At 40.5% G+C, this 20,307-nt stretch overlaps 1 protein-coding gene across 5 annotated transcripts in view; it reads left to right on the top strand.

Moving 5' to 3' along the window:
• The window catches only part of HERC2 (HECT and RLD domain containing E3 ubiquitin protein ligase 2), a 415,490-nt gene that overhangs the window by 12,252 nt on the left and 382,931 nt on the right, over positions 1-20,307 (top strand). For all 5 annotated transcript variants that reach the window (XM_075336618.1, XM_075336619.1, XM_075336616.1 and 2 more), the window contains exon 2: positions 2,153-2,243. In XM_075336618.1, coding sequence (XP_075192733.1) covers positions 2,172-2,243 — 72 coding nt within the window. In that variant the 5' untranslated portion in view covers positions 2,153-2,171. The remainder of the gene's footprint in view (positions 1-2,152; positions 2,244-20,307) is intronic.

Raw genomic sequence — 20,307 nt, 5'->3', positions numbered from 1 at the left:
GCGTTGCTTTCCTTGGCTAGTCGGCCCTCTTAGTACGCCCACAGGGGTGTGTTAACATGCTAACATGCTTATTAATGCACAGCGTCAGAGGCATAATCGCTCTGACCGCTGTCTGCTACCACCTTGCCCAATGCTGGATTTGGCTCAGTGCACATGATCAGAAGTCCTGGACTTCCAGTCATGCGCACTATGAAGCCGAGTGTACATGTCCTGGCTTGAAACTGGTGTAGTGTGCGCATGACCGGAAGTCCGGGGACGTTCTGATCGTGTGCACTGAGCCAAAAACCAGCGGTGGCAGCGACCATGCCTCTGATGCTGCACATTCATTAGCAGGGCGTACTAACATGCTAAGGGGGCAGACTAGCCAAGGGAAGGAACACCCTTGCGACTAGTCACTGGCCTTATTGGCATATTGTAAAGAATCTTTAGAAATACTTTTTCTAAAGATCTCTTTATCTATGCTACTAGGTGCTGGGACAGTTAAGGAGGGATTAGCAATATGCACCCAAAACTGCTCGTGGTTCTGGGTGCATATTGCATCTCACAGGTTCCTTTTAAATTGAATGCCAAAAATAGACGACCATTGAATTCACAGCTTTTATTTGGTGTATATTCACCACCTCCCCTTTACCCATAAATAAGACATAATAAGGGTATGTGCGCACCTAACCATTTTTTGTGGCATCAAAACGCTAAAAATGCACTAAAAAGCATCCGTGGCAAAAAACGCATGAGAAAATGCATGAGTTTTACTGCGTTTTGTTGCGTTTTTTGGCTGCGTTTTGCTGCGTTTTTGTTTTATCAGTGAACAATGCCATTAAAGATTGAAGGAAAAAAAAAAGAACTGATGTCATTTCCTTCTTCAATCTGTTCTCCATTCTCCACTAGTGTATGCAGGAGAGCAGGCAGCAGCTGCAGAACTACAAGGCTCAGCATCCTCTACTGTATGCTGGAGGGAGAGGCAGGGGGAGCAGAATTACAAGGCTCAGCATACTCCATCCACTAGTGTATGCAGGAGAGCAGACAGCAGCAGCAGAAGTACGAGGATCAGCATGCTCCATCCAGGACTGTATGCAGGAGTTTGTTGCCCAAAAACGTGAAACGTAAAAAAAAAAAAAATGACGTGGGCTTCGCCGTATTTTTGTATGCTAGGCAGGTACGACTGCCCCTAGCTAGCTATTTGTACCCGGCTGATAACTAAAAATATAAGGAAGCCCTTTTTTTAATTATTTCATGAAATAATTAAAAAAAAAAAAGACGACGTGTGCTTCGCACAATTTTTGTGTCCAGCCAGGTACAACTGAGCAGCTGAGGATTGGAATCTGCAGCGCAGGGTGCCCAAGCTTTCTGGGCACCCGCGCTGCGAACTGCAGGCCGCAGCCGCCCCAGAAAATGGCGCTTTCATAGAATGTGAAATGTTCAGTATAATTCAGTTATATTAGGTACACGTTCACATCTTGGCTTCGGTTACTTGTCCATCCTCTTTATCAGTACAATTTTATTCTGTTCCCATCACATAAAGGTGCATTTACACTGAAAGATTATTATGAACTAATGCTTCTATTAATGCTCTTTCATGATCACCCGATGATGTAGCAAAACCCTTATTCGTCGAGTATATTGATCTTTGTGCTGCAAGAGCGCTGTGGACTCGAATCGCGTCAGTTTTTAGTATGCACATGCTAATGTTTTCATGGAATCACAATAAAGATTTCTTGTTCTCATTCGCTGTGCTGGATCGGAAAACTTTCTGTTGTCGCGCTGCACAAAATATCATCTTTCTCGGCAGCGCATCATCCTGTGTAAATGGTTCCTGTGCTGCCGAGAAAAATGACAGCATTTACACTGGAGTCTGGAATACGTGTGTAAATAGGTGATTAATCGCCCATCAGCATACACATTACTGGTCAGCTGTGGTCTAATGCCCCCTTGTTAGGTGTAAATCCACAATATTTAAATGTATGTATTTTGTGTGCTTTGTTAAATTGCCAACCTTATTGAAGAATCACTTGGGACCAGGACATGAGACTTGTACCACCTTGCTGGACAAAAGATGTTTCTTGGCGCATTTTAAGAGAGATTTTGCATGATTTTTTGTATCACTCATTATCTGTATATCAGAGGTTTTCTAATGCTCCCTCTTAAATCCTAGGCAGTGTACTGTAAGCAAGATGTCTTCAGAAAAGTTCACCCTGGTGGCACAATCAAGATTTGATTCAAAATGGCTGAAGACAGATTTACAGGTAAGATTGAGTTCTATTGAATCTAATATATTGGCTTCCCCTTGACTGAGAGATCCTAGGCACAAATATAGGGAGAGACAAATGGGTCTACGGGATTGAGTGTGGAGACGCCGCTGGTTACCTATGTTGGTCTAGTCGTCTAGACACATGGCCTTCCAAAGTATGTTCTCTCTGAAACACCGACTTGTTTTAGAATATAACACACACAGCTGCAATCGCACAGCCAGTGTCTGATTTATGCAGCTTGTGGCTCGGTCAGCATGAAACAGGTGACAGGTTCCCATTTAAAGGGATTATCAGGTGTTTTCCTAAAAGCATGCTCATTCTTTTGTGACTGCAGACTTCTGAACACTCACATCATCACACTGTCAGGATTCTCCTTTGTTGCCGGTAACAGCGGGCAGTAAGATGACCACAAGCATGTGATTGGCAAACATCCGTCTACATTTCAACTACACGTGAACGGACTCGCTCCTTACAAGTGAATTGAGTGAGACAAGTACGTCTAGTCAGGGTGTCCAGAAGTACGCAAATCGCAAACTTCTAGCCACATGACCACCTGCTCTCACTGCAGACACCAGAGAATCCTGACAGCGTGCAGTGTGCAGACTTTCAGCAAAAGACTGGACAACCCTTTTAACTACTCAAAGTACTCTCCTCCTCAGTGTGCGATTATCTGACATATTTAGGCTATGTGCGCACGTTGCGTATTTGCATGCAGTTACGCTGCGATCTGCACCACAGCGTAACTGCATGCGTCCTGCGTCCCCAGCATAATCTATGAAGATTATGCAGGAGCCGTGCGCACGTGGCGTATTAGAGCGCAGCACTTCAGCTGCTGCCTGAAGCGCGCGTTCTAAGAAGTGACATGTCACTTCTTTCGTGTGCTCTGCATGCAGCTCCTGCTCTGTCTATGGGAGGGGCTGCACTCAGAGCGCATGGAATCGGCTTTTTTTTTTTTCATTACGGACTCTTTCTGCAGCGATTTGAAGCGCACGTGTGCTGTTCAAATCGCTGCAGAAATGTCTGCAGGACAGAACGCTACGTGCGCACATAGCCTTAAGCATGTAGCTATTGTTGGTTTTTGCTGCTGGAAAATAAGTTTCCTTCACTATGGTTTGCGCACAGACACATCCTGGCAGACATCCTGTTGGTAGCCAATGGAAATGTTCCCCCTGACTGCACATGGCCATTCTGACATTTCCACATGGCCAGTCTTTCAACCTGCAAATTGATGTAATATTCTGACATCTGGCTTACGACACTCTTTTTATATCTTTCCACTAAAACCAGAATAATGAAAACTTCCTTTGTTCAATTTTAAATTTAATTTTGTGATAAATAAAACAAAAAACAACCCCATAAAATAAAAAAAGCAATTCTTGGCTGCCCATGAGCCGCAGTGCACCCCTCCTGCATGTCACCAATTGTTTATATTGGGCATTGTTTCTATCCTTATCCCTGCCATAACCATAAAGATATACAAGAATTTTTTTTTTTTTTTATGTGTATAATTGTTTCTACATCTCAACAGCACAGCCTGTAATTCTCTGTGATAACATCCCCCTCGTTTATCACGTGTAACATAGGGATATTACAGAAAGCCTTCTGCTAGTTAGCAATAGAGAATAAATAGTTAATTAAAGGGTCTATGTTTCCAATTCTCTTGGAAGCTCTCTAAATCTATTTTAGACAAGGTTCCTTCTTTTTATCCAGAGGGAATGTTCTATGAGACATGTCAACCCCTTCCTTGAACCTCCCAAAGTTTCAAAGGGAATCTGTCAGCAGTGTTTTGCTATGTAAGCTGAGGACAGCATGCTGTAAGGGTCAAAAAACAAAAAGCAACTGTGCTTCTCTTATCTGTGTGTGAGAAATTGTTTATGTAATCTAAGGGGTTTATTACCCTGTGGTTAACATTGCAGGACTAGAAACTCACATGCAGGGCAGTCCGACGCGCCCCCTGCTGTGATTGACACCTCAGTCGATGCACAGTCTCTATTAATTTGATTGTTTCATAACAGCTGCACCCAGTAATCTAAGTGATACACTATTGGATTTAGAATCTGCTTTGTCTACATTTATGTTGCTGAGAAGAAAAGGCCACAAGGAATACAGTTGCATATTGAATCGATTTCATGTAAATTATTACTTATACGTAATTGAAAGCAACCTCTGGGCTACATGTATATACTGGACAAGTCGCCAAGGAAACACCAAAATACAAAAAGGAAAGAAATATACGACCAAACGTCCGGATTACAAGTGAACAAGAATATCTTTATTGATCAGCAATAAATGAATACACAAAGTGATTAAAAACAAAGAAGAAACAGAAGTTCCCGGCATGACCACGGTCATTCCACCATAAATGGCTATAAAGGGCAGTCTGAAATACACATGCTGTAATACAGGGGGTGGGAAAACCAAATATCGTATGACAATAGAGATAAATTGGAGATAAAATAATTTTACTCAATAATGTATCCCAGATGACTGATGCCTATATAATAATAATAATAATAATATAATAATAATATTTATTCATTTATATAGCGCTATTAATTCCACAGCGCTTTATATACATTGGCAACACTGTCCCCATTGGGGCTCACAATCTAAAGTCCCTATCAGCATGTTTTTGGAGTGTGAAGGAAACCGGAGTATCCGGAGGAAACCCACACAAACACGGGGAGAACATACAAACCCCTTGCAGATGTTGTCCTTAGTGGGACTAGAACCCAGGACCCCAGCGCTGCAAGACTTCAGTGCTAACCACTGAGCCACCGTCCTATGTACAATCTAGATGTTCAATGGACTCATACTATAATGGGGCTTAGATTCATCACATATAGCAAAGGAAAAAAATGTCTTGCAAAGCGGGTTTACAATAATATCCCCTAAAGATCACAGTTCTATATGACTAAGGCCCTGTGCGCACTAGAAAAAGGATTTTTCTCAAGAAATTTGTTAAGTCTGAAAGATTAGCGCACTTGCGTTAAAAAACCCGCACCAATAACGCATGCGTTTTTACGCGTTTTTTTTACCATTGTCTACGGCAAAAAACGCAGGTACCTGCAGAAAAGAAGTGACATGCACATTCTTTTTCTCAAGAAATTCTGCAGTTAGGCCCTGTGCGTACACTGTGTTTTTACCCATGGTTTTTTTTTTTTTTTTGCGCTTTTGCTGCAGAAATTTCTTGTGAAAATGTTTGTAACCTTTCTGCAGACATTCCCCAGCAAAACCTATGGAAAATAAAAATAGCTGTGCGCACACTGCGTTTTTTTTTCTCCAGAACATTCTTTCTGCAGAATTTCTGCAGTAAAAAGAATGAGCATGTCACTTCTTTTCTGCAGGTACCTGCGTTATTTGCCATAGATAACAGTGAAAAAAACGCAGGGACCAACCTGCGGAAAAACGCATCAAAAACGCATGCATTTTTCTTTGCTTTATGGGTGTGTTTTTTGAACGCAAGTGCGCTAATCTTTCAGACTCAGGAAATTTCTTGAGAAAAATCCTTTTTCTAGTGCGTTGAGGGCCAAAGAATTTTCTTGAGGGAAAAAAACCCAGTGTGCACACAGCTATTTTTTTTTTTTTCTCCATAGGTTTTGCTGGGGAATGTCTGCAGAAAGGTTACAACCATTTTCTCATGAAATTTCTGCAGCAAAAACGCAAAAAAAAGCTGTTAAAAATGCAGTGTGCGCACAGGGTCTAAAGGTAGTAGTTGATAACACACCAACATCCAGAATCAAATATAGCACAATCCCAATGAAACGGAGCAACACCTATATTGAAATGTGTATCAACAAGTATCAGAGAAAGGTAATGCCAATTCCCTAAGGCTATGTGTCCATGGGAGAATGTAGCTGTGGATTTTTCTGCATCAAAATCCGCAGCTTTCCCGCAAAATCCGCGGATTAACTGCGGAGTTGCCGCAGATTTGGTGCGGATTTTTTTTTTTTTCCCCAATTTTAAAGCCAAAATCCAGATGAAAATCCGCAACAATAATTGACATATTGCAGATTTTTCCGGACCAAATCCGCACGAAATCCGCTGCGGAAAAATGGGCAGCGTGGGCACAGCATTTCCAAAATGCCATATAAATGGCTGGGAAGTGCCTGAGCTGCAGATTTTCGGGAAATCTGCGGCTTTTCCGCGAGAAATCCGCGGCAAAAACCGCGCATTTTCCGCAGCGTGGACACATAGCCTAATAGTATTACCGCTCAGGATCAGGACTATTGATGTTAATAGTACCTAAGGTAAAAGAGCACCTTCACCTTATACAGACTCCCAAGTGACCAGAGCATGTAAAGGAAACATAATGAATAGGGATGATTGAATATCACAAATATTCGGCGTCGTGAATATATGACGAATAGGTCGCTGCTATGCGAATATTCGATGCTCAATGTAAGTCTATGGGAAGTCCGAATAGTTGCTATTCGGCAACTATTCGGGTTTCCCATAGACTTACATACATTGCGCATCGAATATTCGCAAATAGTTGAATAGCGGCGACCTATTAGTCGAATATGGGCGTAGCCGAATATTTGAGGTATTCGATCATCACTAATAATGAACTCAGCCAGCAGCAAACATCAATGAGCCGACAGGCTAACTTAAAGACCGTGGAGAACCACAAATCCCCGCCATCCCATGATGACTTACTGCCAACCAAGGTTGAAGACTGTGTCATTTGCCGGGTCGTTTTCCTCCTGCCCAATGGATAATGGATGTTTTCTGCTGGCTGAGTTGATTGTTTCCTTTATATGCTGTGGCCACTTGGGAGTCTGTATAAGGTGAAGATGCACTTTCTCCATGTCCAATTATTGTATCAGTCTTACCCACCAGGGTTAGGGTATGTGCGCACGTTGCTTTTTACCTGCTTTTTACCTGATTTTTTGCTGCTTTTTCTTCTGTGCTGTTTAATGCCAAAATAGATGTGTTCTTCTATTCAAGCAAAGTCTATGGGAATTTGGGTTTCTTGTTCACACTATGTTGTTCAAAATGCTGCCTTTTTGTGGCAGAACTTTGGTCAAAAACTCAGCTTTTCAAAGAAGCAACATGTCAATTGTTTTTGCCATTTGGGTTTTGCACTGCAAAGCTGAGTTTTTGACCAAAGTTCTGCCACAAAAAGGCAGCATTTTGAATAACATAGTGTGAACAAGAAACCCAAATTCCCATAGACTTTGCTTGAATAGAAGAACACATCCATTTTGGCATTAAACAGCGCAGAAGAAAAAGCAGCAAAAAAGCAGGTAAAAAGCAACGTGCGGACATACCCTTACACTTTCTGCTTGCAAATTAAATTTTATTTTACGCATCCCGTTGACTGACAAGGCACAGAAAGTGTCTATATCATAATTCTACTTTTAGCATTCTTTTTGTTCCATCATCCTGCTTCTTTTTTTGGACCATTTATGTATAATTTATAAACCGAAGTACCCAGAGGAACCCCCACAAACACGGGAAAAACATACAAAATCCTTGTAGGTGTTGTCCTTGGTGGGATTAAACCCAGGACTAGGACAACCCCTTGTCAATCACTATGTTCCCACCCTGTAAATTAATAACACATATACTTACCTTTGATGCTGGCACCATTCCAGTGGGGTGTCGGCACTGACTCTCCCAAGGCTCACTTAACATTATGTCACACAAGCCTTATGGACAGTCGTCGCTAGCTTCACTCTCCACGTGGTTCAGCTGACATAACAATGTCAGATGAGCCCTGTGAGAGTCAATGCTGACACAGCTGAAAAGGTGCCTGCTTTTTAGGTGAGCATGGGTGGCGTTATTTTACAAGGTGGAAACATAGTGATTGAGAAGAGGTATCCTAGTAGTCGACAATCCCTTTTATTACCAAATAAAGGGATTGTCCACTACTTCATATAATGATTACCCTTATCGCTGCAGTTACTGAGCTCAGTGGCCCATAGACATAATGTGTTAGAATTAGAGGTAGATGGATGACCAAGATAGACGGCACAAGTCACTGAAGTCTGATTGGCTGCAGCAGTGAAGTGAAGTAACATTACATTACCGCTGCAGCCAAAATGCTGAGAGTGAAATGGCGGCGGAAAACCCATACTAGACCCGGGGGAAGAGAGAGGGGCCTTTACATATTATCTGATTTTATTACTTTGTTAGTATACGTTTGGGATCCAATCTTCTAAAAGTGGGAAAACTCTCTTACTAAAGCTATGCCTTTGATGATCTGTGTAATGAGTGTAGTTGTATTTGTGTTCCGCACTAATGAGAAAATGATGGGAATACCTATTTGTGGCTATGCATCTTAAGACCCTTGACATTACCTAATGTGTATGGGGGTCTTTTCTTTGAAAAACAATACTTAAAATAAGAAAAGCTTTTAACTATACATTAAAAAAGTGTAAGACACAAAAGCCCAACTTGTTAAGTTTCCTTGACTCTGGTTCCAACTTTGGTGTTGGGTCTGGCTTACGTGATTATCTGGCTCCACCGGTCTGTCTTTTATCAGACGGCTTCCACATGGTGAAGGCTGTGTGCTGACCTCAAGTAACCTGGACAAACTTAGTAGTAATTTGGAAAAAAAAATCATCAATTTGCTTTCAAGAAGCTTCATTAATGTCTCTTGTTCAGCTCTTCCTTTTGTGGCTAGACTGGGTGTATGGTAGTAACTTTTAGGGGGGACTCCACAGCCAGAAATCGCTATGTGCCGCTGTTAATGCAGGTGACTGCAGTCAGATTGCGATTTTTTTTTTTTTTTTTGTTTTTTTTTGTTGTTTTTTTTTGGTAGACCGACCGTCGCAAATACTTGGTCTCAGTTAAATTTCTTTTTTTGTGACTTGCTTCTTGAGGTCGCAGTATCCTAAAGATCCCAATGGGACCCCATTCTCCTATATTATGTAACACAACAATTTTTGGCCACACGACCTTTGTTGTGGCCAATATCGTCTTGGATCATGAGGATATCCTAATCTTCAATATTTTTCTTAAACCTTGTAGAAATGGAGCATCATTACTTCTTGGCTATAAGATAGCTTTTGCATAGATGAAGGCAAATCTGAAAATGCCTAAGTAGGTGATTGCCCTGTAAATGCTGTACAGCTGCTCTGCCTCTGTTTTGGGAGGTGATAATAAAGTAAAAGATGGGACCCAGAGGACAGAAAATCCTACTAATCCCGCATGAGTTAAATATAGCCCCCGTGCTGGATTGGCAGGATGTTTTCTGCTGTCCGTCTCTGTAGACCCTATTGTCATACCCTATATACTGACGCCCATGCTGGTGCTTCAGGCATGGGCTGAACTCTTAATTCTCTGCCGTAAACTTTCCCTATTCTTCGTAGTGCAGATGATTGTGCACCTGTCTCTTACATTTCTTTCTCTTACATTTCTTTTGCTCCAACATGTGTCTCGTTAATGGAATTTTACTATTGTAACTTTTGTTTTTATTTCTTCAACATATTCTGATGGTTTTTATACGTGAAATATTGACAAATTGTGAAACTAGTGCACATTTATTAAGCGGCTTTCTTGTTTGGAAATCTAATTTTATATGTTCTGTTGGGTAATTCTGAGTTCATAAAGGAAGAGAGGTTCCTGTTCAGGATTGTTGACTCTTGGGCGGAGTGTAAAGTGGTTACAAAGTATATTTTTGTCCTGGAGGATCTTTCCTGAACTACATTACACAGAATTCATTAGGACATTGTGTAATGTTTAATTTACTCTGTGTTACAGAAGGAGCACTTACTGCTAAGTTTCCCCATAGATGAGACCTGATCGCTGTTTAACTTTTCGTCAAGAATCCTTTGTGTGCGCGTGACATCCTGTCGGGATTGTCTGGTGTGTGCTCACCGCAGGCTGTCGGGATTGTCTGGTGTGTGCTCACCGCACGCTGTCGGGATTGTCTGGTGTGTGCTCACCGCACGCTGTCGGGATTGTCTGGTGTGTGCTCACCGCAGGCTGTCGGGATTGTCTGGTGTGTGCTCACCGCAGGCTGTCGGGATTGTCTGGTGTGTGCTCACCACACGCTGTCGGGATTGTCTGGCGTGTGCTCACCGCACGCTGTCGGGATTGTCTGGCGTGTGCTCACCGCACGCTGTCGGGATTGTCTGGCGTGTGCTCACCGCACGCTGTCGGGATTGTCTGGTGTTGCTAGTGAGAGTGGGCGGCAACGTGACTGCAAGTTGGCATACATACTGTCACATGGCGACTAGACATGCCTCACCTCACTCAATTCACTTTCATTTTTCAAGGCGGAGCATGTCTGGTTGGCATTTGATGTGACTGTCCATTTTGACAGCAACACCAAATTATCCTGACAGTGTGCAGTGCGCACACTAAGGCCACGTGCACATGTTGAATGTTTTGGTGAGTTTTTAACTCTAGTATTTGTAAGCCAAAACCAGGAGTGGGTCAAAAAAATGCAGTACTACACATGTTTCTATTATACTTTTCCTCTGACGTTTCCACTCTGGTTTTGGCTTACAAATACTGAGGGAAAAACTCATCAAATATGCAACGTGTGCACATGGCCTAAGGATTCAGAAGTTTACAGTCACAGAGAGTGAGTGCAGACTTTTATCAGAAGACACGATAGCTCCTTTAAAGCTTGGATTCCTCAATGTACCTCCTTTTTGCTCTGAATAAAGCTTTGCACACCCTTTGCATTCTCTCAGGCAGCGTCATCCGGTAGGTCTGTGTCAGACGGAGTACAGTAAATATAATTGCGGGTATTTCCAGTAGTATTAAATGATCCTTCTTAGCTGATTTATTAGTGTCTGGTAACTGGCTTGTTCCCTCTTTTATAATACCAGACATTGTGCTGTTCTTTGTCATATGGAATTGTGTTTGGGAGGGTTTTAAGTTCATGGCCTAAATGGAAAACTCTTACCAGGAAATAAAATCCATCCTCTCTGTTATCGGTTCTCTATAATGTATGGTTCTGCAGAGTATTCTGTGCAACTAGTTCTAGTTACTGCAGCCATGCCCATGTTTTTCCTTTTGAGAAAACCCCCCCCCCCCCAAAACATTTATGCTCGTCTTCTATTTTGAAACTGCCTGGGTGGTGGTGTATGTATGTATGTGTGTATGTATGTATGTATGTATATGTATATGTATATGTATATGTGTGTGTGTGTGTGTATATGTGTGTATATATATATATGTGTGTGTGTGTGTGTGTGTGTGTGTGTGTGTGTGTGTGTGTGTGTGTGTGTGTGTGTGTGTGTGTGTATACATGTCCCGCCCACCTCTCTGCTCAGCTGCCTCCGGATTGGATGTGGGTGTTGCTGAGGGAGTGGTGCGGGCAGGCCCCTTAGATACCCGACTGCGGCCTTAGCAATGTGACACAAACTACATACATATTCTAGAATACCCGATGCACTAGAATCAGGCCACCATATAGTCCATATAGTGTGTGTGTGTGTGTGTGTGTGTGTATATGTGCTGTGTGTGTGTGTGTGTGTGTGTGTGTGTGTAATATAAATATATAAATATATATATATATATATATATATATATATATATATATATATATATATATATATATATATATATATATATATATATATATATATATATGCAAGGACAGGCAACAAGCAGAAGAGACTTGTTTGGACTAAAGAGCGCAAGGAATGGACATTAAACCAGTGGAAATCTGTGCTTTGGTCTGAGGAGTCCACATTTGAGATCTTTGGATCCAACCAGGATCTTTGTAGAAAAGGTGAACGAATTAACTCTACATGGCTGGTTCCCACCATGAAGCATGGAGGAGGAGGTGTGGGGGTGCTTTGCTGGTGACCCTGTTGGGGATTTATTCAAAATTGAAGGCATACAGAACCAGCATGGCTACCACAGCATCTTGCGGCGGCGTGCTATTCCATCCGGTTTGGGTTTAGTTGGACCATCATTTTATTTTTCAACAGGACAATGACCCCAAACACACCTCCAGGCTGTATAAGGGCTATTTGACCAAGAAGGAGAGTGATGGGGTGCTACGCCAGATGACCTGATCTCCAGTCACCAGACCTGAACCAAATCGAGATGGTTTGGGGTGAGCTGGACCGCAGAGTGAAGGCAAAAGGACCAACAAGTGCTAAGCATCTCTGGGAACTCCTTCAAGACTGTTGGAAGACCATTTCCGGTGACTACCTTTTGAAGCTCATCAAGAGAATGTCAAGAGTGTGCAAAGCAGTAATCAAAGCAAAAGGTGGCTACTTTGAAGAACCTAGAATATAAGACATATTTTCAGTTGTTTCACACTTTTTCAAGTATTTCATTCCACATGTTTTAATTCATAGTTTTGATGCCTTCAATGTGAATCTATAATTTTCAGAGTCCTGAAAATAAAGAAAACTCTTTGAAAGAGAAAGTGTGTCCAAACTTTTGGTCTGTACTGTGTGTGTATGTATGTGTGTGCATATATATATATATGTATGTATGTATGTATGTATGTATGTATGTGTACGTACGTGTATATATATATATATATATATATATATATATATATATATATATATATATATATATATATATATATATATATATATATATATATATATATATGTATGTGTACGTACGTACGTACGTACGTATGTACGTACGTACGTACGTACGTACGTACGTATCTATGTATCAGTGGAACCTTGGATTAAGAGTAACTTGCTTTGAGAGCGTTTTGCAAGACAAGCAAAGATTTTTAAAAACTTGTAACTTGGTTTAAGAGCAATGGTTTGCAATAAGAGCAAATACTCCCCATGCACACTTCCGTTTCTGTCCTTTCGCCACGCTCTGACCTGGTCTGGTGGTAACTTTCTGTACATACTGTATGTACTGTATACTGTATACCATTGTACAGTACAGTATATACTATATAGCATTTCTATCAATATTCATTTGTGGATACAGTATTGTACTTTCTTTCGACTAACCAGTATAGCACATTGCTTATACTGTACCTCCCGCACACCAACAATGTTATTGGAAGCTGAAGTGCAGTTTAATTTTTTTGTTTTTTACTGTACAGTATGTTGTGTTGGTGTACTGTAATTTTATATGAATACAGTACATTATTTTGTATTTCTGTAATAAGTTTGTATAAATACACTAAATATTTTTGGGCTATGGAATGGATTTTCTGAAATTAAATTATATCCTATGGGAAAATTTGATATAAGAGCAACTTGGCTTAAGAGCACACTCCACGGAACCAATTATGCTCGTAATCCAAGATGTGTGTGTGTGTGTGTGTGTGTGTAATATATATAATATATCATATGATCACTGCAAAATTGTAAGTTTTTCTGGTCAAAATAGCAAAAAAAAAAAAGTTCATAATCATTTAGAAATAATGATACTAAGTTGTTGTTGTTTTTTTTTTTTTTTTTTTTTACTCAGGAAGGGTTCTGAAATCAATACTTTGTGGAATAACCATGATTTTTAATCACAGCTTTCATGCGTCTTGGCATGCTTTCCACCAGTCTTTCACATTGCTTTTGGGTGAACTTATGCCACTCCTGGTGCAAGAATATAAGCAGTTCTTTGTTTGATGTTCTGACAATCAATCTTCCTCTTGATTACATTCCAGAGGTTTTCAATGGGGTTCAGATCTGGAGATTGGGCTGGCCATGACATGGTTTTGATGTGGTGGTTCTTCATCCACACATTGACCTAGCTGTGTCCTTCTAGTCACTTAATAAAACAATTCTATAATAGAATTAGCATAAATAACGGGAGGACGGACAGGCAGGGGGCGGGAATCACTATGACTACCCACCCCAGCTATTAGCTGATCGGCAGCTGTTGCCACTCAAAAAGCTGCTCATTTTATAAACTTTACTTTCTTGTGTTTCAAAATATATACATCCGAGCTTACAACTAAAGGTATGTATAGAATCAACCTGATAGTGCCAGTATAGCACTGGATTTAGCTTTATATAGGAAAATCCTGGTGATTGGTGCACTTTAACCCCTTCATGACCACAGGGCGTACGGGTACGTCCTATTTATACGTGACTTATCAACCAGGGACTTACCTGTATGTCCCAAAAACCGCAGGGGCACAGGGGGCTGTGCACATGCAATCGCGGCCGGTGACTCTGCTTTCCTGACAGCCGAGTCACTGCCCCTGCAGCCAGGGATGGTGCCTGCGCTGTGTCTTGCTAGTTAACCCCCTAATTGCCACGATCAATACTGATCGCGAAACTGAGGGGATTAGGACAGGGATTTCGTTCCCTCTTACCTCTGATCTGGACCCCTGCGATGTAATTGCAAGGACCTGATCGTTGTCATGGTGACCCGAGGTCACCTGACTACTGAGGGCCTACAGAGAGTGTCTGTGATCATGCCTGCAGTATGATCAGACACACTCTCACTGCAGAGCTGATAGCTGTGATGTCCTGCAGTGATAGAGCACTGCAGAACATTGCAGCTGCAATCAGCACTGTGGGGTGATTTCCCATAAAGGGACTTGTGAAAAAGTAAAAAAAAAAGTTTTTAAAGACAGAACAAATATATTTAAAAAAAAAAATCAGACATTTAAAGAACAAAAAATAAAAAAAAAAATTCCAATAAAGTTTTATCTGTGTAAAATAATTAAAATAGACAAAGTACACATTTGGTTTTGCCATGTCCGTAACAACCAGAGCTATTAAACTTTGACACTAGTTAACCCCTTCAGCGAACACAGTAAAAAAGAGCAAAAACTGTCTTTTCAACATACAGCTGACAAAAAAGTTGAATAAAACAAGATCTAAAAGTCATATAAAAATTGTACCACTTGAAACATCATCTTGTCCAGCAAAAAAACAAGCCATGTACAGCTCCGTCAGCCAAAAAATAAAAACATTATTGCGCTCAGAATACAGCAATAAAAAAACCTTTTTTTTTCTCCTATAAAATTGTTTTTATGTTTGTAGAAGTGACAAAACAAAAAATAAACCAAACAACTTAAATTATTTATATATCGCTGTAATCGTAACGCTTTGCAGAATAAAGCTGTTATCACTTTTATGGCACGGTGAACGACGTAAAAAACCCCAAAAATAAAATATTTCTGAATTGATGTTTCTTCTTGATTCTGCCTAACAAAAAGTGAAATAGAAATTGATCAAAAATTGTGACCAAAAATGGTACCAATTAAAAATCCAACTCATCCCGCAAAAAACCCTCACATGATTCTGTCGGTAGAAAAATAAAAAAACTATAGCTTTCAAAATTCGGTCATGCAAAAAAACCTTTAATTTGTAAAAAGCGTTTTTTTAGTGTGATAGTCGCCAAACCTAAAAAAAACTATATAAACCTGGTATCGCTGTAATCGTACTGACCAGAGGAATAAATCTGCCTAATCACATGTACTGCAAGGCAAACAGCATAAAAAAATAAATAAATAAAGCCAATTCTTCAACTGCTGTTGATCTGTTCATTCTGCCTCTAAAAGATCGCCTCAAGCTATGTTGTCCGACTCTGTCCCCTCTTGTTATTAGCAGCTCACTATCTATAGACATTGTACATTGAAAGCCCGGCCTGTCGGGGCAACTTCTTGAGCTCTGACACTTTCTAAATCTAACAACTCAGATTACCGTGTGCAGCTGTTCCAAGTGATACATCATTGGATTCAGGATCTCTTTGTCTACATCATGCTGCTCTCAGATGAGGTAACAAAAACCAGGTGATAGATTCCCTTTAAATGGCAAAAAGTCACAAAAACACATGCAGGAAATGTTTAATTTCTTCCCAATGCCAAAACCTGGTGCAAAATCCTTTAACCCCTTCATGACTGCGGGGCGTACGGGTAAGTTCTATTTTTATGTGCCTTAATGACCAGGGACGTACACATACATCCCAAAAAAAGCAGGGTACAGGGGGCTGTGCACATGCGATCGTGGCCGATGACTCTGATTACCTGACAGCCGAGTCACTGCCGTAGCAGCTAGGGACAGTGCCTGCGCTGTGCCTGGCTTGTTAATCCCCTAATTTGCAGTGATCAATACCGATCGGGACACTTGGGGGATTAGGAGAGGGATTGCTCTTCCTCTTACCTCTGATCCGGACCCCTGCGATGTAATCGCAAGGACCTGATCGTTGTCATGGTGACCTGAGGTTGTCATGACTACTTCAGAGTCCCTTGACTGCTGGGGGCCTACAGAGAGCGTCTGTGATCATGCCTGCTGCTGTGTGATCACACACACACACACACACACACACACACACACACACACACACACACACACACACACACACACACACACACGCTCACTGCAGCACTGACAGCTGCGATGTCCTGTTGATCGAGCACTGCAGAACATTTCAGCTGCGATCAGAGCACTGTGGGGTGCTGTCCCATAAAGGGACTTAGTGACAAAAGTTAAAAAAAAAGTTTTTAAGACAGCAAAAATATTTAAAAAAAAATCAGAAAATAAAGAAAAAAAATAAAAAAATTCTAATAAACAGTTATTTGTGCAAAAAATTAAAATAAACAAAAATAATTGCTATCGCTGCACCCGTAACAACCCAAGCGATAAAACTGACAGTAGTTAACCCCTTCAGCGAACACAGTAAAAAAAAAAAATTAAAAACGCAGCAAAAACTGTCTTTTCAACATACAGCTGACAAAAAAGTAGAATAAAACGCGATCAAATATTCATATAAAAATGGTACTGCTGAAAACAACATCTTGTCCTTCAAAAAACAAGCCGCCATACAGCTCCATCAGCCAAAAAATAAAAAAGTTATAGCTCTCAGAATACAGCAATACAAACATTTTTTTTTTCCTATAAAATTGGTATTATGGTGTAAAAGCGTCAAAACAAAAAAAACTATATAAATATGGTATCGCTGTAATTGTATCGACCTGAAGAATAAAGCTATCATCAATTTTTTACGGCACTGTGAACGGCGTAAGAAAAAAGAAAACCTATTCCTGAATTGTTGTTTCTTCTTGATTCTGCCTAACAAAAAGTGAAATAGAAAGTGATCAAAAATTATGTGACCAACAATGGTACCAATTAAAACTCCAACTCATCCCGCAAAAAAACAAGCCCTGCCATAATGTCAGCATACAGATAAAAAACCCCAAACTATAACTTTCAAAATCCAGTGATGCAAAAAACCTTTATTTTATAAAAAAGCATTTTTTTTTTTTGTGTGATAGTCGCCAAACCTAAAAAAATAAAAATAAACCTGGTATCGCTGTAATCGTACTGACCAGAGGAATAAAGCAGCCTAATCACCTATACCGTGAGGTGAATGATGTAAAAAATAAAAAATTCCAATTTTTCAACTGCTGTTGATTTGTTCATTCTGCCTCTAAAAGATCGCGGTACAGCGCGGCTCATGATTATCCTACGCTGAGTGTTTACACCGGGATTACATGTAAGGGTGGGTGCCCACAAACAGGAATAGCAGCATATTGGACACATCATCTTTTCACTGCGTCCAAACCGCTGGGTTTTGCGGTACAAGCACAGTGGATGGATTGATAGAAATCCCATGCCCATTGTGCTTCTATTCTCCACAGCATAAAGAGAAAAAGTATAGATTTCAAAATGTGGTGATGGAAAAAACCTTCAATTTTGTAAAAAGCTTTTTTTTAGTGTGATAGTCGCCAAACCTAAAAAAACTATATAAACCTGGTGTCGCTGTAATCGTACTGACCAGAGGAATAAAGCTGCCTAATCACATGTACTGCAAGGCAAACAGTATAAAAAATAAATAAATAAAGCCGTGTTAGCCAATTGAAAAATGATTGAATGTTCTCAGTGAGAGAAACAAAATTATAATCTTGTGATACCTTTTTAATGGCTAACTAAAATAAAATAAAGTGATGTTACAAAGCAAGCTTTCGAGACCTCTCAGGTCCCTTCATCAGGCATACCATGCCTGATGAAGGGACCTGAGATGTCTCGAAATCTTGCTTTGTAACATCACTTATTTTATTTTAGTTAGCCATTAAAAGGTACCACAGCATAAATTGACATGCAGCTCGGCTTCCCTAGATGCAGCATGTCAATTTATGCTGCAGAGAAGCAAGTGTCCATAACTGGGAAAAGAGAGTCTGCGGCCTCATTAGTGATTGGATTCGTTGTGGGTTTCACCTGAATCACGTATTTTGGAGCTGTAGATGGAAACCCTGATGTAAGCGCTCAGCATGGAGCACAAGATAAATGTGAACTGATACAAAATGTTCTGTACCAATATTGTCACCAAATGGCATTCAACTAAACCCACAAAACTCTCTCGGGTCCGTCATCGGCTAACAGAAATATAGGGGGCTTCCATGTTACTGGTAGCACAAAAGCTCTTAAAAATACTATGGCTCCACTCTCAAAAAAGGAAAATCAGTAAAATCTGCGCTCCCAATCCAAATGCTCCCCTCCCTACTTAGCCCCACAATGTGGCTAAGCCACAGTTAGCATCCACATGTCTGGCATTGTTGTAGTGAGGAGAGCCCACTTAAGTGTACGGGGTGCAGGTTTACAGGAGCACAAACTGGGCACAATGTACAAGCACTACAAAGTACTGGGCACAATGACTTATTTGCAAATTTTAATTCTGCAGCTTTCACGGTGTTTGACACCATGGGTGTTTTTTCTAGAGACCAAATAATCACTACACCAGAACATGAATTCCCAGAGGGGTGTAATTTCCAAAATGTGGTTATTTGAGGGGGATTTCTTCTGTTCTGGCACTTAGGGGCTCTGCAATTGGAGTCTGCAAACTATTCTAGGAAAATCGGTGCTCTAAATATCAAATGGTGCTCCTTCCCCTCCAAATAAATCTGCACTCCAATATGGTGCTCCTTCCCTTCTTTATTTTGTACTGTGCCTCAAAAGTAGTTTTGTACCACATATGGGGTATTGGCGTACTCAGGAGAAATTGCGCAACAAATTTTATGATTCATGATCTCCTGTTACCCTAGTGAATTTGAAAAATTTTGGAGTTAACGCAACATTTTTGTGGTTAAAAAGTTATTTTTTTTTTCGTTTTCACAGCTCAACGTTATAAAATTCTGTGAAGCCCCTGGGGGTTTCAGGTGCTCATCAATCATCTAAATTAATTACTTAAGGGGTCTAGTTTTCAAAATGGGGTCACGTGTATGGGAGCTCCACTGTTTAGGCACCTCAGGGACTCTCTAAATGCGACATGGCGTCTGCTAATGGATTTCAGCCAATTTTTTTAGCCAAATGGTGCTCCTTCCTTTCCAAGCCCTACTGTGCGCCCAAACATGTGATTTCCACCACATATCAGGTAACTGCTTACTCAGGAGAAATTGCAGAATACATTTTATGGTGCATTATTTTTTTTCCTGATACCCTTGTGAAAAAAACCCCAAAAAACATGGTTGAAGCAAAAATTTTTTAGTAGAAAAAAAGAAAAATATTTTCACGGCTTAACGTTATAAACTTCTGTAAAGCCCCCCGGGGGTTCAAATGGCTCTCCAAACATCTAGATAAATTCCTTGAGGGGTCTAGTTTCCAAACTGGGTTCACTTGTGGAGGTGCTCCATTGTTTAGGCACCTCAGGGGCTCTCCAAACGCGACATGGTTAATGATTCCAGCTAATTTTGTTTTCAAAAATCCGAATGGTGCTCCTTCCCCTCCGTACACCCAAACAATTATTTTCCACCACATATGAGGTATCGGAGTACTTGGGACAAATTGCAAAATAAATTTTATGGTGCATTTTTCCTGATACTCTTGTAAAAATGCAAAATTGTATGGCTAAAGTTATGTAATATTTTTTTTTTTTTTTTTTTTAAAAAAAATTGTAACATTTTTCATTTTTTCCTTCCACATTGCTTTGGTTCCTATGAAGACCCCTAAAGGGTAATGCACTTCTTGAATGTGGTTTTGAGCAGTGTGAGGTGTTCAGTTTTCAGAATGGCATCACTTTTGGGAATTTCCTTTCACCTAGACCTCTAAAAGTCACTTCAAATGTGATGTGGACCTTAAAAAAAATTTTGTTGGAAAAATGAGAAATTGCTGATGAACTCTTAACACTTCTAACTTCCTAACAAGTGTTTCAAAAATTGCGTAGGTGTAAAGTAGACAAGTGGGAAATGTTATTTAGTAACTATTTTGTGTGA

This window comes from Anomaloglossus baeobatrachus, chromosome 2 (assembly GCF_048569485.1).
Source record: "Anomaloglossus baeobatrachus isolate aAnoBae1 chromosome 2, aAnoBae1.hap1, whole genome shotgun sequence".
In the NCBI taxonomy this organism is placed as follows: domain Eukaryota; kingdom Metazoa; phylum Chordata; class Amphibia; order Anura; family Aromobatidae; genus Anomaloglossus; species Anomaloglossus baeobatrachus.
The sequence above is the reverse complement of the archived record's forward strand: the minus strand, read 5'-3'. Positions and strand labels throughout refer to the sequence as shown.